General features: G+C 33.4%; 1 protein-coding gene across 11 annotated transcripts in view; it reads right to left on the bottom strand.

Annotated features, from left to right (window-relative positions):
- The window catches only part of SLC4A10 (solute carrier family 4 member 10), a 475,347-nt gene that overhangs the window by 227,826 nt on the left and 226,964 nt on the right, over positions 1-20,557 (bottom strand). For 6 of the 11 annotated variants that reach the window (XM_082464948.1, XM_082464952.1, XM_082464949.1 and 3 more), the window contains exon 1: positions 58-13,107. The exons of the other annotated variants lie outside the window; for them this stretch is intronic. In XM_082464948.1, the coding sequence (XP_082321074.1) occupies positions 58-138 (81 nt within the window). In that variant the 5' untranslated portion in view covers positions 139-13,107. Of the gene's footprint in view, positions 1-57; positions 13,108-20,557 lie in introns of those variants that run through there. 11 annotated transcript variants of the gene reach the window in all.

Genomic DNA, 20,557 nt, shown 5'->3' with positions numbered 1-20,557 from the left:
TAGAAAAAGCAATAACTCTATAATCTAATGGTATAATCATAATTCATGATGTCATACCTGATGACTTAGAGATTGAAAAGGCTCACAGGTTCCAGACTGCATAACCTTTCTATTTCCAGAGACCCCTAAAGATTGCATTTCCTGTCTTACAAAAGATAATCACAGCCATCTCTATGTCTCAGCATCTTCAGGGCTAGTGAAGAAAACATCAAACAGCAGATCTGTCCATCAGTATCTGTTTAAGTCATCATGAAGATATCAGATCTCATATGCTGTTTATCATCTCCCCTTTGCAGTTACAAACACTGCGTATTAAGGGAGGATGACACAGTTGTATTTGCTGAAGCTGCTAATGCTGTCTGAAAACAGTAAGCTTACTGCTTAGAGCAATTCTGCATCATCCAAACAGAGAATGAACCACATCTTTCAGATTTCCCACTTCTGATAATATAAAGATTTCACATGCCAAGGAAAGTTTGATTTTTTTTGTCATTCCTTTAAAAATAAGCAACATTCTATTTAATTAAGTGTCTAATGTATCTGTTGCAAATGCCATGTTAAAATGTTAGTTCATAATTATTAGGCAGTTTTCTCCATACATGACTAAGCTTTAATGATTTAACAAGCAAAATTATACTCTAAAAAAGGACTCTTCCCTCCAAACCATGTGTATCATCACTCATCCAACCCATCAAAATAGAAGTCCCTAAAAATGATCAGTTTTTATTCTGGCAATCTTTGATAATTGTGTATAACAGTAGATAGATAAATAGGTAAATGCATATTCACTTTTTTAATTCTCATGAACTTCATTTTTATTTCATATTCTTCAGAACAACATGCTTCAAATCAAAATAGCTTTTACACTATTATAAAAGGTATAATATCTCCTACAGAGTTTAATATGCAAAAGACAACATGCTATTATCAAATTCCAAAACTGCATGGTTAAATCTAAATCTAGGACTTAAACCTACATTATTGGTATTTTTATTGTGATTTTTCATTGCATCTTATTTGTGTTCATTAGGGTTCTTGTAATGCTTTCTTTTCCACAAAAGAGTAGAATCAAGGAATTTTAAGATTAATAAAGTAGTCTGATAACAGAAAACCAATATCCTCTAAAATTATAAATGTAAATACTTTCTCTTTACCATGTGATAAAAGATTATGTTTTAGAAATAAAACAAAGACTAAAATAATAATATATTTAATTGAATGCAAAATTGGGACACCAAGTACAATATATTACCCTAAAACACTCTTCGCATTATGTATAGCTTGAATTAATGGATATTTTCTTTATATACCTATGAATGCTTTATTTATATACCTGTGATATAAACTAAATGAAATTTAGTGATAGCTAAAATGCTATACAGAAAATGCTTCAGGTAAGTGTAGACTAATTACGAACCAGTATAAATTTACACTCACAACATTTGATGAGCATATGAGCATAATTTGTATTATCATGGAGACTAGTCAAAATGGGTCTTAAAAAGTGGGCTTCTTTAAGAAGCTGAGGGGTAGGGGCATAAGGGAGATGTTGGTCAAAAGTACAAACTTCCAGTTATAAGATGAGTAAGTTCTAGAGATCTAAACAGGATAGTGATTATAGTTAATAATATTGTATTATATACTTGAAAGTTACACGATGGTGGTAATTATTTGGCAATATATAAGTGTATCAAATTAACACGTCGTACACCTTAAACTTACACAATGTTATAGGTCAATTATATCTCAATAAATCTAGGGGAAATTATTATACCTTAAATATATCCAATTTTTATTTGTAGAAAGAAATTAGTCTTCTTTAGTAGCCTGATCTACATTATGCTCTTAGAGAAATTATTGCCTCTAACTGCGCATATTCAAAGGGTTTGGTATTTTGGCTGTATGTATACAATGACAGACCTGAATGGAAAATCATATGTAGGCAAATATGATTTATATATGCAATATTTACTCTCTTATCGTAAACAAAATAGGTACTCATTCTTTAAGAGCTATCTTAACATCTATCTCCCTTTCTATATTTATTTCTTCATGTAGAAAATATTAAACATCTTCTATGTGTCAGATACTGTGCTAGAAAATCTGTGACAACATAAGATATGCCATCACAAAAGCAAATAATTAAACAAGTATGTTTTGCTATGACAGAAGATTAAGAGGTGATATAAGAGTGATAGCAGGGCATCTGACCCTAATCTAGGGATCAGAAAAGATCTTCCTAAGGAAGTACTGTTAAAACTGAGAAGATCCTGAGCAGATCATATTCAACTAATGCTAACTACAGCATGGTTCGACCATAAAGTTTAAGTAGGACAGAGGGAAGAGACGAGGCTAAAAGGGTAAGCCAAGGTCTAATCACAGGACTCTTCAGAAGCCATTTAAAGAGTATGGATTTAATCTTCAGGGGAATGGTAATCTATCAACACAATAATTTTTGTAGTTTAAGATTATTCTGGCTATGGTAGAGAATCAATCAAGTAAAATAAAACTGGAGAGAGACAAGTTATATAATTTGGGGTAGGAGATAATGATGGCCTGAACCAAAGTGGTGGCAGTAGGAATGAAGGGAAATGGATAGACACCAGATATACTTTTTAGTTAGAAGGAATGGGATTTGGGGACTAAATGTAAGAAATGAGGTAAAGAGAAATGTCAGGGTCAAGGTTTACTTATAACCTCCTAAATTGTTATAGATTTCATTTTGACAAATCAATATACTTTCATCACATGCTCCATTGCATTATCATTAATCCATTTCATGTGTATATGTTTAGTTTTTATAAAATAGCCAGAAAATTGTGAGAAGGAAGACTCCTCTGACGTTCATTCTTTGTCCTCTTATAATGTGCTTAACTTTGAGCAAAGTTATTATAAATGAATAAATGGGAAATAAACTAAAAATTGTACTTTTCTTTCATATATTGTGTCATAACATTGATATAAACTTTGTTTACATCAGTTACCGGACATTATTAATTAGTATATACAATCTAATTTTCTTCAGTGTTTTCTTGCCAACACATTTAATTGATCTTTGCAATAAGAATATGAAAACCAGAATACAAAGAAGCTCTTAATCTCTCTACCATTTAGTTGATAAAATCAACTTAAGCCAAAAAAAAATTCATTTATAATTCATTAATAAAGTAATGGATTAACATATGTTAAATATAACCATTAATAGTAATTTAACCTGGGCTAACCAGTTAAAACTAATAGACACCTATTTTTTAGAAAACTATTGCTCTATGAAAATAAATATTTATTCATACAGTATGCTTACACATAGCAATGTTATTAAGGTACTCTCATAAGAGGAAGGCACAGTGCCTCTACATTTTCCCTAGCAAGTCTATCTAACAAAGGTTTGATTAAAAGCAATGAAGGACAACCAGAATATAGCAAAAGAACCCCTTGGTTTGAATGAGGTAATAACTAAAAGGGTCAAATAAATTAAAAAACTTTGTCTATTTAATTATTTGCTGAACATCAGACCATCCTGAATAATAAAGGATCAGCATCTTAAAAACAGTAAGAGCTTTATAATAATTATCACATATTTAGCTCTTACTTTTTATGTCTCAGGGACTATGCAATCCAATGCCCTCATTTTACAGATGAGGTAACTGAAATTTAGAGACGTTAAATGATTTGTCTAAGACCAGCTAGTAGCAGAGCCAAGGCCAGAATTCAAAATTCTTGTCTCCTAGTTTCAAGGTTTTCCCCAATATAAATCACTATGTCACTGAATGAAGTAAGTCAGACAGAGAAAGACAAATATATGATATCACCTACGTGTGGAATCTAAAAAAGGGTACTCACAGGGAACTCTACTCAGTGCTCTGTGGTAACCTAATTGGGAAAGAAATCTAAAAAAGAGTGGATATATGTATACATAAAACTGATTCACTTTGCTGCACAGCAGAAACTAACACAACATTGTAAAGCAACTATACTCCAATAAAAAAATAAATAAATGAATTTAAAAAGGGTACAAATGAGCTTATCTACAAAACAGAAATAGAGTTACAGATGTAGAAAACAAACTTATGGTTACCAGGGGGTAAGGTGGGGGGTGGGGAAGAGATAAATTGGGAGATTGGGATGGACATATACACACTACTATGTATAAAATATATAACTAATAAGGACCTACTGTATAGCACAGGCAACTCTACTCAGTACTCTGTAATGGCCTATATGGCAAAGGAATCTATAAAAGGATGGATATATGTTTATGTATAACTGATTCACTTTTCTGTACACCTGAAACTAACACAATATTGAAAATCAACTATACGCCAATAAAATTTTTTTTAAAAATGAAAAAATAATAAATCACTATGTCTTTTCATTGTCTTTGTAATAATATATTTTACCTTCAGTAATTAAAAAACTTTCATTTTAACAGTTTCATATGTTTTTGTTAGATTGAAAAACATAGTAAATATTTCAGAAAAATATCCATAAGAATCAAAAGTTGTTTATTAAAGTTTTTGTCATAAAGCATTCTTTTTTCATATTTATTTAAAGATAACTTATATCACATGGCCAGGTCCCACAGCAGATCTGGAGACAAGCCTTGCCCACCAGTGTGCTGCAGTAGTAGCCACAGCACCTGCACAAAAAGAATTTCCAAACAAGAATTTCTACCCAGCAAGGTTATCATTCAGAATTGAAGGAGAGACCAAGAGTTTTCCCGATAACCAAAAGCTAAAGGAGTTCATCAGCACTAAACCACCTCTATACGAAATGGTAAAAGGACTTCTTTAAGCTGAAAAGAAATGGCATTAATTAATAATAAGAGAACATATAAAGGTAAAAATCCCACTGGAAAAAGTAAATATATACTAAAGGTGGTGGATGAGTCAAGTATAAAGCAAGTATGAAGGTTAAAAGGCAAAAGTATTAAAATTAACTAAAATTACAATAGTCAAAGGATGCATTAAAATAAGATGTAAAATGTGTCATCAAGAGTATAAAATATTGAGTGGGGGAGTAAATAAAAAGATAAAGCTTTGGAATGTGTTCAAATTTAAGTTACTACCAACTTAAAAAAGGTCACTATTTACATAAGATGTTATATGTGAACCTCACAGTAACCACAAAGAAAAGCCTATAGTAAATACACAAAAGAAATTGCAAAAGGAATCTAAACATAGCACTAAAGAAAACCACCAAAACACAAGGGACAAGAAAAAGAGAAGTAAGAAACAGAGAGGATCTACAAAACAGCCAGAAAGCAAATAACAAAATGGCAATAAGTACATACCTATTAATAATTACTTTAAGTGTAAATAGACTAAATTCATCAATCAAAATTCACCACATAGAGTGGCTGAATAGATAAAAAAACAAAATTCACCTATATACTGCCTACAAGAGACTCACTTCAGAAGGACACACACAGACTGAAAGTGAACGGGTGGAAAAAGATATTTCATGCAAATGGAAATGAAAAGAAAGCTGAAGTAGCTATCCTCATATCAGACAAAATAGACTTTAAAACAGAAAAATAAATGACAAAGAAAGGCATTACATAATGATAAAGGGGTCAATCCAGCAAGAAGATATAACACTTATAAGTATATATGCACCCAATGGAGGAGCACCAAGATATATAAAGCAAATATTAACAGACTTTAAGGGAGAAATTTAAAGCAAAACAATAATAATAGGGAATTCTAACATCTTACTTACATCAATGGATAGGTCATCTGGGTAGAAAATCAATGAGGAAATATTGGACTTAAATAACACATTAGACCAGACAGACTTAATAGACTTTCTATCCAAAAGCAGCACAAAACACATTCTTCTCAAGTGCACATGAAATATTCTCCAGGATAGATCACATATTAGGTCACAAAATAAGTCTCAATAAATTCAAGAAGACTGAAATCATATCAAGCATCTTCTCTGACCACAATGGTATGAAACTAGAAATCAATCATAAAGAAAAAAATGGGAAAACCCACAAACACATGGAGATTAAATTACATAGAGATTAGATTACATCCCACTGAACAACCAATGGGTCATCAAAGAAATCAAAGGAGAAATCAAAAAATACCTACAGACAAATGAAAACAGAAATATGACATACCAAAATCTATGGGATGCAGCAAAAGTGGTTCTAAGAGGGAAGTTCATAGCAATATAGGCCTTCCTAAAAAAAAAAACAAGAAAAATCCCCAATAAACAATCTAAGTACACCTAAGGGAAATAGGAAAAGAACAAATGAAGCCCAAAATTAGTAGAAAGAAGGAAATAATAAAGATCAGAGGAGAGGTCTGCTTCTGTTTTTGTTATATTCACTAGTTTGTTGTATATTTTTGATTCCACATATAAGTGATATCACACAGTATTTGTCTTTCTCTGTCTGACTTGTTTCACTTAGCATAATGCCCTCCAAGTCCATCCATGGTGCTGCAAATGGCAAAATTTCATTCTTTTTCATGGCTGAGCAGTATTCCATTGTGCGTATATACATCTTCTTTATGCATTTATCTGCTGATGGACATTTATGTTGCTTCCATGTCTTGGCTATTATAAATAATGCTGCTATGAACTTTGGGGTACATGTATCTTTTCCAATTAGTGTTTTTTGTTTTTGTTTTTGGTTTTTTTGGATATCTACCCAGGAGTGGAATTGCCGGGTCATATGGTAGTTCTATTTTTAGTTTTTTGAGAAACCTCCATATTGTTTTCCACAGTGGCTGCACCAATTTACATTCCCACCAACAATTTAGGAGAGTTCCCTTTCTCCACAACCTCACCAACATTTGTTATCTGTGTTCTTTTTGATGATAGCCATTCTAACAGGCATGAGGTGAAATCTCATTGTGGTTCTGATTTGCATTTCCCTGATGATTAGCAATGTTGAGCATCTTTTCATGTGACTTTTGGCCATCTGCATTTCCTCTTTGGAAAAATATCTATTCAGTTCTTCTGCCCATTATCTAATTGGGTTGTTTGTTTCTTTGATGTTGAGCTGTATGAGCTGTTTATATATGTTGGATATTAAACCCATTATCAGTCATCTCATTCGTAAATATATTCTCCCATTCAGTAGGTTGTCTTTTCATTTTGTCTATTGTTTCCTCTGTTGTGAAAAGCTTTTAAGTTTAATTAGGTCCCATTTGTTTATTTTTGCTTTTATTTCCTTTACTTTAGAAGACGGATCCAAAAAAATATTGCTGTGATTTATGTTGTGTTCTGCCTGTGTTTTCCTCCATGAGTTTTATAATATCTAGTCTTAGATTTTGGTCTTTAATCCATTTTAAGTTGAGTTTTGTATATGGTGTTAGAGAATGTTCTAATTTCCTTCTTTACATGTATCTGTCCAGTTTTCCTAACAACACTTATTGAAGAGACTATCTTTTCTCCATTGTATATTCCTGCCCCCTTTGTTGTAGATTAATTGACCATAAGTGTGTGGGTTTATTTCTGGGCTCTCTATCCTGTTTCATTGATCTGTGTCTGGTTTGTGCCAGTACCATACTGTTTTGATTACTATAGCTTTGTAGTATAGTCTGAAGTCAGGGATCATGATTCCTCCAGCTCTGTTCTTCTTTCTCAAGATTGTTTCAGCTATTCAGGTTCTTTTGTTTTTCCATATAAATTTTACCAAAAAAGAAGCTGACTCACAGATACAGAGAACAAACTAGTTATGACCAGTGGGAGGGACAATAGAGGAGTGGAGTGGAGGTATAAACTATTGGGTGTAAGATAGGCTCCAAGATGTATTGTACAACACGGAGAATACAGCCAACATTTGGTAATAACTGAAAGTGGAACATAACCTTTACAAATTATATAAAAATAAAAATTTAAATAAATAAATAAAAATTTTTAAAAAGGACACATACACTCACACAAAGATCAGAGGGTAAATAAATGAAATGGAGACAAAAAAATAGAAAAGATAAAAGGGAAAAGAATCTGAAGCTGTATATCTGAAACTAACACCATATTGTAAATCAACTATAGTTAAATTTTTTTTAAAAAATCAATGAAACTAAGAGCTGTTTCTTTGAAAAGATAAACAAAATTAACAAACCTTTAGCTAACTAACTAAGAAAAAAGTAGAGGACTCTCATAAATAAAGTCAGAAATGAAAGAAGAGAACTTATAACTGATACTACAGAAATACAAAGGATCATAAGAAACTTTTATGAACAACTATACACCAATAAGTTGGATACCCTAGAAGAAATTAATAAATTCCTAGAAACATACAATCCTCCAAGACTGAATCATGAAGAAACAAAAATATGAATAGATTAATTACTAATAAGGAAACTTAAATGGTAATCAAAAATCTCCCCAACAACACAAGTCCAGGACCAGAGGGCTTCACTGGAGAATTCTACAAAACATTCAAAGATTTAATACTTCTACTTCCCAAGCTCTTCCAAAAAACTGAAGAGGAAGGACACTTTACAAACACATTTTGTGAAACCAGAATTACCCTGATACCAAAACCAGATAATAACACCACAAAAAGGAAAACTACAGTCCAATACCCTTGATGAACACAGATGCAAAAAACCTTAACAAAATACTAGTAAACCAAATCAAACCGTACATTAAAAGAATCATACACCATGATCAAGTTGAATTTATTCCAGGGATGCAAGGAGGGTTCAACATCTACAAAATAAACATGATACATCATATTAACAGAATTAAGGACAAAAATGATATAATCATCTCAATAGATGCAGAAAAAGCATTTAACAAAATTCAATACCCATTTATGATAAAAACTCTCAACAAAATGAGTATACAAGAATGTACCTCAATATAATAAAGACCATATATGACAAACCCGCAGCTAATGTTATTCTCAATGGTGAAAAATTGAAATATTTTCCTCTAAGATCAAGAAAAACACAAGGATGCTCACTCTTGCCACTTCTCTTCAACATAGAATTGGAATTCCTAGCCACAGCAATTAGGCAAGAAAAAGAAATACTGAGCAACCAAATTGGAAAGAAAGAAGTAAAACAGTCATTATTTGCAGATGACATGATATTATACATAGAAAACCCTAAAGATGTCACCAAAAAAACCAGTTAAAGATAATAAATAAATTCAGTAAAGCCACAGGATACAAAATCAAGATACAGAAGTCTTCGGCTTTTCTATTCACTAATAATGAGCTATCAGAAAGAGAAACAGACAAAATGTTCCCTTTTAAAATAGCATCAAAAAAAATACCTAGGAATAAATTTAACCAAGAAGGTGAAAGACCTGTACACCAAAAAGTGTAAGACACTGATGAAAGAAATTGAAGAATACACAAATAGATATTCTGTGTGCATGAAATGGAAGAATTAATATTGTTAAAATGTCCATACGACCCAAAGAAATCTACAGGGTCAATGCAATCCCTATCAAAATCCCAATGGCATATTTCACAGAACTAGAAAAAATAATTTTGAACTGTGCATGAAGGGACTTCCCGGGTGGTCAAGTCATTAAGACTCCACACCTCCACTGCAGGGGGCACGGGTTCGCTCCCTGGTTGGAGAACTTAGATCCTGCATGCTGCACAGCATGGCCAAGTAAATAAATAAATAAAATGAAAATAATTTTTAAAAAATAAAATAAAATAAATAAAATGTGCATGGAACCACAAAAGATCCCAAACAAGCAAAACAACCTTGAGAAAGAAAAAAGGTGGAGGTATCAGGCTCCCTGATTTCAAACTATACTATAGTGTTCAAAACAGTATGGGTATCTGAAAATGAAATTAAGGAAACACTCCCATTTACCACTGCAACAAAAAGAATAAAATACCTAGGAATAAACCTAAGTAAGGCAACAAAAGACCTGTATGCAGAAAACTATAAGACACTGATGAAAGAAATTAAAGATGATACAAATAGATGGAGAGATATACCATGTTCTTGGATTGGAAGAATCAACATTGTGAAAATGACTCTACTACCCAAAGCAATCTACAGATTCAACGCAATCCCTATCAAACTACCATTGGCATTTTTCACAGAACTAGAACAAAAAATTTCACAATTTATATGGAAACACAAAAGACCCTGAATAGCCAAAGCAATCCTGAGAAAGAAAAACAGAGCTGGAGGAATCAGGCTCCTGGACTTCAGACTATACTACAAAGCTACAGTAATCGAGACAGTATGGTACTGACACAAAAACAGAGATGTAGATCAATGGAACAGGATAGAAATCCCAGAGATAAACCCATGCACATATGGTCACCTTATTTTTGATAAAGGAGGAAAGAATATACAGTGCAGAAAAGAAAGCCTCTTTAATAAGTGGTGCTGGGAAAATTGGACAGCTACATGTAAAAGAATGAAATTAGAACACTCCCTAACACCATACACAAAAATAAACTCAAAATGGATTAAAGACCTAAATGTAAGGCTAGACACTACAAAACCCTTAGAGGAAAACAAAGGCAGAACACTCTATGACATAAATCACAGCAAGATCCTTTTTGCCCCACCTCCTAGAGAAATGGAAATAAAAACAAAAATAAACAAATGGGACCTAATGAAACTTAAAAGCTTTTGCACAGCGAAGGAAACCATAAGCAAGACAAAAAGACAACCCTCAGAATGGGAGAAAATATTTGCAAAGGAAGCAACTGACAAAGGATTAATCTCCAAAATTTACAAGCAGCTCATGCAGCTCAATATCAAAAAAACAAACAACCCAATCCAAAAATGGGCAGAAGACCTAAATAGACATTTCTCCAAAGAAGATATACAGATTGCCAACAAACACATGAAAGGATGCTCAACATCATTAATCATTAGAGAAATGCAAATCAAAACTACAATGAGATATCATCTCACATCGGTCAGAATGGCCATCATCAAAAAATCTACAAACAAGAAATACTGGAGAGGGTGTGAAGAAAAGGGAACCCTCTTGCACTGTTGGTGGGAATGTAAATTGATACAGCCACTATGGAGAATAGTATGGAGGTTCCTTAAAAAACTAAAAATAGAATTACCATACGACCCAGCAATCCCACTACTGGGCACATACCCTGAGAAAACCATAATTCCAAAAGAGTCATGTACCAAAATGTTCATTGCAGCACTATTTACAAAAGCCAGGGCATGGAGGCAACCTAAGTGTCCGTCGACAGATGAATGGATAAAGAAGATGTGGCACATATATTCAATGGAATATTACTCAGCCATAAAAAGAAATGAAATTGAGTTATTTGTAGTGAGGTGGATGGGCCTAGAGTCTGTCATAAGAGTGAAGTAAGTCAGAAGGAGAAAAGCAAATACCATATGCTAACACATATATATGGAATCTAAAAAAAAAAAAAAGTCATGAAGAACCTAGGGGCAGGACGGGAATAAAGATGCAGACCTACTAGAGAATGGACTTGAGGACACAGGGAGAGGGAAGGGTAAGCTGGGACAAAGTGAGAGAGTGGCATGGACATATATACACTACCAAATGTAAAACCGATAGCTAGTGGGAAGCAGCTGCATAGCACAGGGAGATCAGCTCGGTGCTTTGTGACCACCTAGAGGGGTGGGATAGGGAGGGTGAGAGGGAGGGAGATGCAAGAGGGAAGCGATATGGGGATATATGTATATGTATAGCTGATTCACTTTGTTATAAAGCAGAAACTAACACACAATTGTAAAGCAATTATACTCCAATAAAGATGTTTAAAAAAACCCAAAAACAGTATGGGTAATGGCACAAAAATAGACACACACATCAACGGAACAGAAGAGAAATCTCACACATATATGTACAATTAATTTATGATAAAAAGCAAAGAACATACAATGGAGAAACTATAGTCTCCTCAATAAATGGTGCTGGGAATACTGGCCAGCCACAAGCAAAAGAATGAAGCTAGACCACTATCTGACACCATACACAAAAATTAACTCAAAATGAATTAAAGACTTGAATGTAAGAACTGAAACCATAAAATTCCTAGAGGAAAACATAGGCTGTAATCTTATGGACATAAGTCTTAGCAATGTTTTTGTGGATTTGACTCCAAAGGCAAGGGAAACAAAAGCAAACATAAACAAATGGGACTATATCAAACTAAAAATCTTCTGCACAGTGAAGGAAACCATCAACAAAATGAAAAGCAACCTACTGAATGAGAGAAGATATTTGCAAATCATATATCTGATAAGAGGTTAATATCCGAAATATATAAAGAACTCCTCATTCAACTCATCAACAACAAAAGAAAACAAGCAACCTGATTTGAAAATGGGCTGAGTAGCTGAATAGACATTTTTCCAAAGAAGACATACAGATAGCCAACAAGCACTGAACAGATTTTCAGTATCACGTCATTATTAGGGAAATGCAAACCAAACCACAATGAGATATCACCTCACACCTGTTATAATGGCTATTACCAAAAAGACAAGAAGTGAAAAATGTTGGAGAGGATATGGAGAATTGGAAACCCTCTTACACTATTGGTGGAACTGTAAATTGGTGCAGCCACTATGTAAAACAGTATGGAGATTCCTCAAAAAAATCAAGACTACAATTATCACTTGACCCAGCTATTCCACTTCTGGGTATTTAAGTGAAAAACATGAAAATACTAATTTGAAAAGATATATGCACCCCTCTGTTCATTGCAACATTATTTACAATAGCCAAGATATGGAAGCAACCTAAGTGTCCATCAATGGATGAATGAATAAAGAATATGTGGTATATATACACAACGGAATACTACTCAGCCATGAAAAAGGGATGAAATCCTATCATTTGCAACAACATGGATGAACCTAGAGGGTATTATGCTAAGTGAAATAAGACAGAGAAAGACAAATATTGTATGATTTCACTCATATGTGAAAGACAAAACAAACAAACAAAATAAAACAAAAAATCAAACTCATAGATCCATAGAACAGATTAGCGGTTACCAGGGTGAAAAGGGTTGGTGGAGTGGGCAAAACAGATGAAGGGGGTGGATGGTGATGGATGGTAACCAGACTTGTGGTGGTGATCACTTTGTAGTGTATACAGATGCCAAATTATAATGCTATACCCATGAAACTTACATAATTAAAAAACTTATTTCAGACAGAGCCAGGCTACAGGCTCGGAGGGCCACGGTGGGCAAGGACCACCAGTGGCAGGGCAGCATCCTCTACATCATGCTTATTAGCACGAAGCAAACGCACGCGGCTCTGCAGGCGCCCAAGGCACGGATGGGCAGCATGCTGGGGCTGCTCCTGTGGCTCGGATCCCACCCCCTTCCCCAAAGAACAACTTATTTCAGAGAATACCTCTGAAAACCTAAGTAATCTACTCTGTTTTATATAATACTGCTTTAAAAAGTGTAAAGTAGTTCACCTTTGAAAGTAATTTGGCAAAATGTATTAAGATTCTTAAAAATATTCAAGCCTTTCTAGTATTTCCAGTTTGGAGAATCTGTACAAAGGAAATAAGGCAGATTGAGGTTTACGCACAAAGATGTTTGGTGCTACGTTATTAGAAGGGAAAAAATGGAAATAATAAGAGAAAGGTTAATTAAATTATGAGACAACAAAAATGGAATGCATTTGTAACCATTGAATGAAAGATGTTAATGACAAAGAAAAATGTGTATTGTAATAGAATATTAAATGAAAAACAAAAATACCAATATATTTATGTAGTACAACCTCAGCTATGTAAAATATACAAGGAAGACAAAATATGAATTTTAAAAGATGGCCCCCAATATAACTTATCTTACAAATGTATACCTGCAGAGTTCATGGTTTTCTATAAAAATAGGAAATAGTTTCTGAGTACTGTTTTAATAATTGAACACATACTCCTGTTCCCATGTGCTTCTTTCCACTAAAAATTATGTCTCAAATTTTAGTCTTTCTAATGTTTTACCCATATTTCTACTCCAATTTAATGAAAATATTCAAATCTACTTCTATTAGGCTATCTATACTTTAAAAAATAATTTTATGTGACTTGCATATCATTAACTATTTAGGCATGTGTTTGTTTTAACACTACTTATATTGGGCTCACACTGGTATAGACTATTTCTGGCAAATTAGCTCTCACACCAGTTTCAATGTTAATGAAAAAAATGAAAGAATTTATGTGGAATGACTTTGTGTTACTATTTGTCTTAACTCGTCATTGTGGTATAATCTAAATTGATTTTTACGAACAGCAGGACAATGGGAAGCACTGAGAATTAGTGCAGATATTACTGATATTTTACTTCCAGTTCTTGGTTAATAAACAACTAAAAACTATCTTAAACTATCCATCTCTACCTAGTATTATATTATGAACATTTCCCTGAGTCATTAATTTTTTCTATAATAATGTTTAATGGTACTCTATCAAATAGAGGTACCACACTTTATCCAATCCCCTATTCTTAGAGATTTCAGTTTTTTCCATTTTTCAATACTATAAATAATAGTGTAATGATATATTTGTGCATGTAGCCTTACACACACTGTCTATTTCCTTAGGATAAACTCCAATAAATAGACTTACTGGATCAAAAAGTATGAACATTTTTGAGCTTTTACATAAGAGTTGCCAAATTACCCTACAGAAAAGCTATATCCATTTACATTCTCCAAAAGAAAAGCCCTCTTTTCTCACTGTCTTGCCAGAACCAGGTATTATCACACAGACTTTATGTACGATAGTAGTCTCAATAAGTTAATATGAAAATAAAGGAAAACCAAGAATACATTAAGACAAAGGCTTAAATTAAACTAATTAAACTAAATAGAGTTATCTTTATAAGTTTTCTAACAACAACAAAAACCTAGAAAAAATAAACTTTCCTCTTTCTATGCTTATTGACAAGGATAAAACACTGTTCCTTAGGGAATATACCTAGGACTGTAAAACAAAACAACAACCTTTTGAAAGAAGTTACTAAAAGGTGGCAAAGACTAATTTAAAACAAACGTAATTATAAATGTGAACTTTTAGTCTTTTTTTTTCTCTGCGATATGTGTGGAATAAATCAATCTACAGAGGGGAAATCCATCACTCAGCACGATGCTATTTTACTCATACAAAATATGGAACACACAAACATACAAACAGAAAGACAGAGTTTTTAGCCTTAGGAAATCTTTCAAATAGCAGATATAACTTCAACCGAGGAACCACTCAGGAGGACCACTAAGCCTCCCAAAATACCACGTGTAAAAAAACTTTTGTGTGTGTAAGTTTATTTTCTCCAAGCACCATTCATTCCAGTGCTAAGTAAATGGTGGAAAAACAAATTTAAAACGTACAGTGTGTTTGATCTTTGAAAGCTTTTGCCATTAAAAATATCAATAAAATAATGATCTCTTGTGTGGAATTTTCTGATAGATTTAGCTATAATTAAAATGCAATTTTGACAATACTAAAACTGTATTTAAAGGGATGATTATGAAAAATTGAAAACATGTTTGTCCTTTTTGATTCTAATGTAGACTGGGTCACAGATTAAAAATAAATACGATTTATTTATTTACAGCAAAAAAAAAAAGACTGAAAAAAATACCTCAAAACAGCCTTTATTTGTCAAAAGGACCTACAGGTTTATAGCTAAAAGCACAGGCTATGGAGGCAAGCTGTGGAGTTCAGATCCTAGTTCTATAACCTTGGGATCTCTGTGTACTCTCTGCCTCAGCCTCCTTATATGTAAAATGATGATAATCCTACTAGGGTTGTTGTAAGGATTAAATATAATTAATACATATGAAGCAAGTTAAAGCAGTGCCTGGCACAGAGGAATCACTGAATAAATATTTGCTACTGTCATTCCAGGAAAGATATAGTTATAGTTATAGGCTTGTTATAGTACCAAAAAATGAAAAAGAAGAAACAACTGTGTAAAATAAGATTATGAAACAACCAGCAGTATATAAATGATTGAGTAGAGTTTTCAAGATCTGAGGATGGCAATGTAGACCCTTCAGACCTAGTTAAGCAGAATATGTTAAAAAAAAATTCAGGCGTATAACACAACCTTTATACTTTAGTGGTTTTAGAGTCAGACAAGCATTGATTAAATCTTAGATTCACCAGTTAGTGACCATGAGCAATTTGCTTAAGCTCCTAACCTCAGTTTCTTCATCTGTAACATACACTTAATAAATGTTATCTATCTCATAAAAATTTTTTGAAGGTTAAATAAGAGAATATACACAGGGCAATCAGCACAGTCTACTAATATATAAGCTCAATAAATAACAATAACTTATTATTGTTTATTGGTTCAGTGAAGAGAAGAATCAACAGATCATTTTAAAAGCTGATAAGCTAAAGATAGGGGGGAAAGTACATAAGGGAAGATGACCAGTTCTTTCCCCTTGCCATATGCAATGGCCATCTCTGCCCTCATTATTCTCAACTTTGGCATGATTTGCCTCACAATCCTGGCATAATGTAACCACTGAATAAATGTGGTTGATATATTAATGATCAGCTAGACACCAAATCCAGCAACCATTTTTTATCTTTATTATTTTCAACATATCTGAAACTACTGTGTCACTACCTAGTCAGAAACTCTCTACAAATATTCCAGTCTAGCACTTGATGACCTCCATGGACTGACCTGACATACCTTTCCAATGTTATTAACAGTACCCTCCTTGAGTTGTCTGATACTGCACCTAAACTCAATAGCTCACCATTCCCAATAATTATTCTGTACTTTAGGCCTCTAGTTTTGCTCATGCTAGTACACGTTGATCGTGGTTCAGATCTTGGTGCTGCCATTTATTACTGCAGACCATTTTACAAGTTATAAAACATCTATGGGCCTCAGTTTCCCTATTAGTAAAGTAGCGATAATAACAGTACCTATCTACGTAGTGTTCCTGGAGGATTAGATGGTTTAAAAATATAAAGTGCTTAATTCACACAGTGCCTACCAGAACATAATAAATGCTTAACAACTGTTGTTGTTAGAATGCATGCCTTTCTCCCTCATCTCCACAGGTATAGATCCTATCTATTCATCAAAGGTTAACATAACACATTTCCATGAATCCTTCTCTGACCACAAGACTTTAATCTTACCTTGCTCTCTCACAGCTCTTTAATTAATCCTCAGTTATCTTTCTGGCTTCTCTGAAATAGCTGTGCTTTCTTTTAGAATTATATATGGCCTTATGTTATCTCTCATTCTCAATTATTAAGTTCCTTAAGACAAAAATCTGTGTATGATCATTTTCATATTGCACTTAATATAGTTCCCTGAACTTAATATGTACTTGAAAATATTTATGGGATTAGTGAAAGAATGAAATCCAATTGTCACTTTTCAGGCCACTTAAAATATACCTTTCTGTTCTGGGACAGTTGTTTCAAAACCAGTACTCTTATGGCAAATAGAAGAGCAGTTTCAAAGATGACTCAAATAAGGCAAGTATGATTAATGTCAGGTGGCAAATATGTTTGTTGTCACAAAATGTTTGTTCTGTTGAATTCTTATTCTCTTTAGTGTTATAGTTGTAGAATGCAGGAATTCGTCTATTAAGAAGATCTATAGCTCATCAATGAATTCCGTAAGGTTGTAGGATACAAAATGAATATACAGAAGTCTGTTGCATTTCAATACACTAACAATGAACTATCAGAAAGAGAAATTAAGGGAAAAATCCCATTTACCAGTGCATCAAAAAGAATAAGATACCTAGGAATAAACTTACCTAAGGAGGTAAAAGACCTGTACTTGGAAAACTATAAGACACTGATGAAAGAAATTGAAGAAGACATAAACAGACAGAAAGATATACCATGTTCTTGGATTGGAAGAATTAATATTGTTAAAATGGCCAGACTACCCAAGGCAATCTACAGATCCAATGCAATCCCTATCAAAATATCAATGCCATTTTTCAAAATTGCAGAAATGTATGTTGATTATAAGTGTGCTAAAAATCAATTTCAGTCTGTTTTACAGGACAGAAAAAAGTAAGAAAAACAATCGCTTCTCAATTGACCCTAGGATTCTTAATTTCTCTGTATTCGAAAGTTATAATATTTATTCAGTCTCCATTTTATTGAACTCAAGCTATCTTACTGTTATTATTTTAAGAACAAAAAGTAATTGCTACATCATATTCATATTCACAAATATTTTTACTTAGTTACAATTTCACATTCAATTCTTTTTGTGTAAAGATACATGGAGAATTCAATGGATTATTGAAATCTAATCTAAAGGCTGCAATGACTTTGACTACAGGACACAGAGATAGAAACATTTATTCAATGTTGACATACTAAGATTTTTAAAATAATCTATCTCAATATTATCTACCTCCAGCAGTAGTTTTAAACTAAAATAATTACCTGTATTAGAAGCATAAAACACTTACAGAAGGAAATGTTGATATTCCTTCTGAAGAGAAATTCTGCAAATTTGTTTTATGTTGACTGATGGTTACCTTTCAAGTTTTAAATTGGGTTAAGAACATTTTAAACTCTATTTTAAATTAATTAGATGAACTAGCAAACTCCTATCAAACATATTTCTCTCACCAAACATAAATCAAACAAAAATCTGAATTATTCTGGCCACAGCCACAAACAAAATAATGTGTTATGCCTCAATATTTTTTCGTTAAAGCATTTGTACTTACCATGGCTTTTTTTTCTTTTCCTTCTATTATAAATTCCTTTCTACAAAAAAAAGTACACATAAAAATAGAAGGCTCTATTTTTTAACAACCTGCTGTAGTTTCTGAATATCATTCATTTTATGGTATGATGCTTTAACACTATGAAGTCTATAAGAGGTAAAATATGGTCTCTGACCTTAGGCAATTTGAGGTATATTTGGGGGGGAAAAACTGTGCACAGATAAGAATAGTGCAAACATATGATTTGTACATACAAGTTTTCTGGCTGTCGAGGGATCTGAACCCTTCAAAGGTTTTTCATGGTTAACCTCTAAACTCAAACTACTTGTTACCCTGACCCCACAATTTTTGTTTATTTACACTAAGAAGCCACGATACCAGGTCATATTTAATAAATGACGTGTTTCAAAGTCACACATGTCCTAGATACATGGAGGATGTAAGTAAAATGAGTAATGAAAAAAAAAGGGGGGCAGAAAAGCCAGCAATCTCTTAATAGTCCTCAAAGATTAGCATTATGTTATCAACTGTGTCAAGTTTTGAGAAATTCTCTTAAACCTGCACTCTAAAAAATACAATATTGTTTGTTTACCAAGATTTATTAATTTAGAGTATATGACTGCAGAGGTACTCTCTCCAGTACATCACCATGGAAAGTCAAATTGTAATTAAAAGGTGTTTTAGTGAGTATGGCATCAAATCTGGATGACTTAGTTATAAGATTCAAATGTTTGATTGTTTAAACACATCCCATCTATATCTAGATAGGTCATTCGTGGTGTAAGATAGGTCAAGGACTCAGTTCCCTACCCTGACTTCATGGGTACTATCAGAATTTGCCACAGTGACCTTCTTTTGTCCATGTTCTACTAGCTGCTGACTATTCTTCCTTCTGATTGAATAGTCTTTGGTAATGTTAATACTTAAATTGCTTTTTTTTAAAAAATTTTTATTTATTTATTATTTATGGCTGTGTTGGGTCTTCGTTTCTGTGCGAGGGCTTTCTCTAGTTGTGGCAAGCGGGGGCAACTCTTCATCACGGTGCGCGGGCCTCTCACTATCGCGGCCTCTCTTGTTGCGGAGCACAGGCTCCAGACGCGCAGGCTCAGTAATTGTGGCTCACGGGCCCAGCTGCTCCGTGGCATGTGGGATCTTCCCAGACCAGGGCTCGAACCCGTGTCCCCTGCATTGGCAGGCAGATTCTCAACCACTGCGCCACCAGGGAAGCCCAAATTGCTTTTAATAAGCTTTTTTAGGTTTGGGAGTCATTTGGTCCCTTTAAAGCAATGTTTCATATCTTTATGCATGACGTGTTGGCTCTAAGGTTTAATTCTCATAAGGAACTCACTACCTTGTATTCAAATAATTTGGGTGCAACAAGCTGGAACAAAATTCTACCATAATGCAGACAAGGAATATTTTCCCACAATGAAATGGGTCATATATATTCAACATTTAAAATTTCAGCCCACAGGAAAATATACCACAATATTTCATTATTCTTATATATTTTTATTTGCATAATAATATAATTTTATATTTCTACATACCAACATAAAATTTTTTAAAGCCTTGGAAAAATGCTAACTTATGAAAAGGCAAAGGATTGGATTCCAGTGAGTGGAACCACATGTTTGTAAGTCCTTCTGGACTGTTCTCCCCACAGGCTCTACTTAGGATTTTTTGTTTTTTTAAGGAGAATTTAAGTTTTACCTCATAAGTGAAATTTTCTTCAACTACCTGTACCTAGGTGAGTACTCTTTCCTCTAAAGCTCTGTGTTATGAACCTCACTCATTTAGCATTTAGCCTATGTTACTTTACATTGACATCTTCCTTTTTAATGTATGTGGCCTCCCAAATCTATAACATTTTATTTGAATGTCTATTATGCCAGTTTACC

The sequence above is a fragment of the Balaenoptera physalus genome (assembly GCF_965194825.1).
Source record: "Balaenoptera physalus genome assembly, chromosome: 6".
NCBI lineage: Eukaryota > Metazoa > Chordata > Mammalia > Artiodactyla > Balaenopteridae > Balaenoptera > Balaenoptera physalus.
This window is presented reverse-complemented; position numbering and strand designations above follow the sequence as displayed.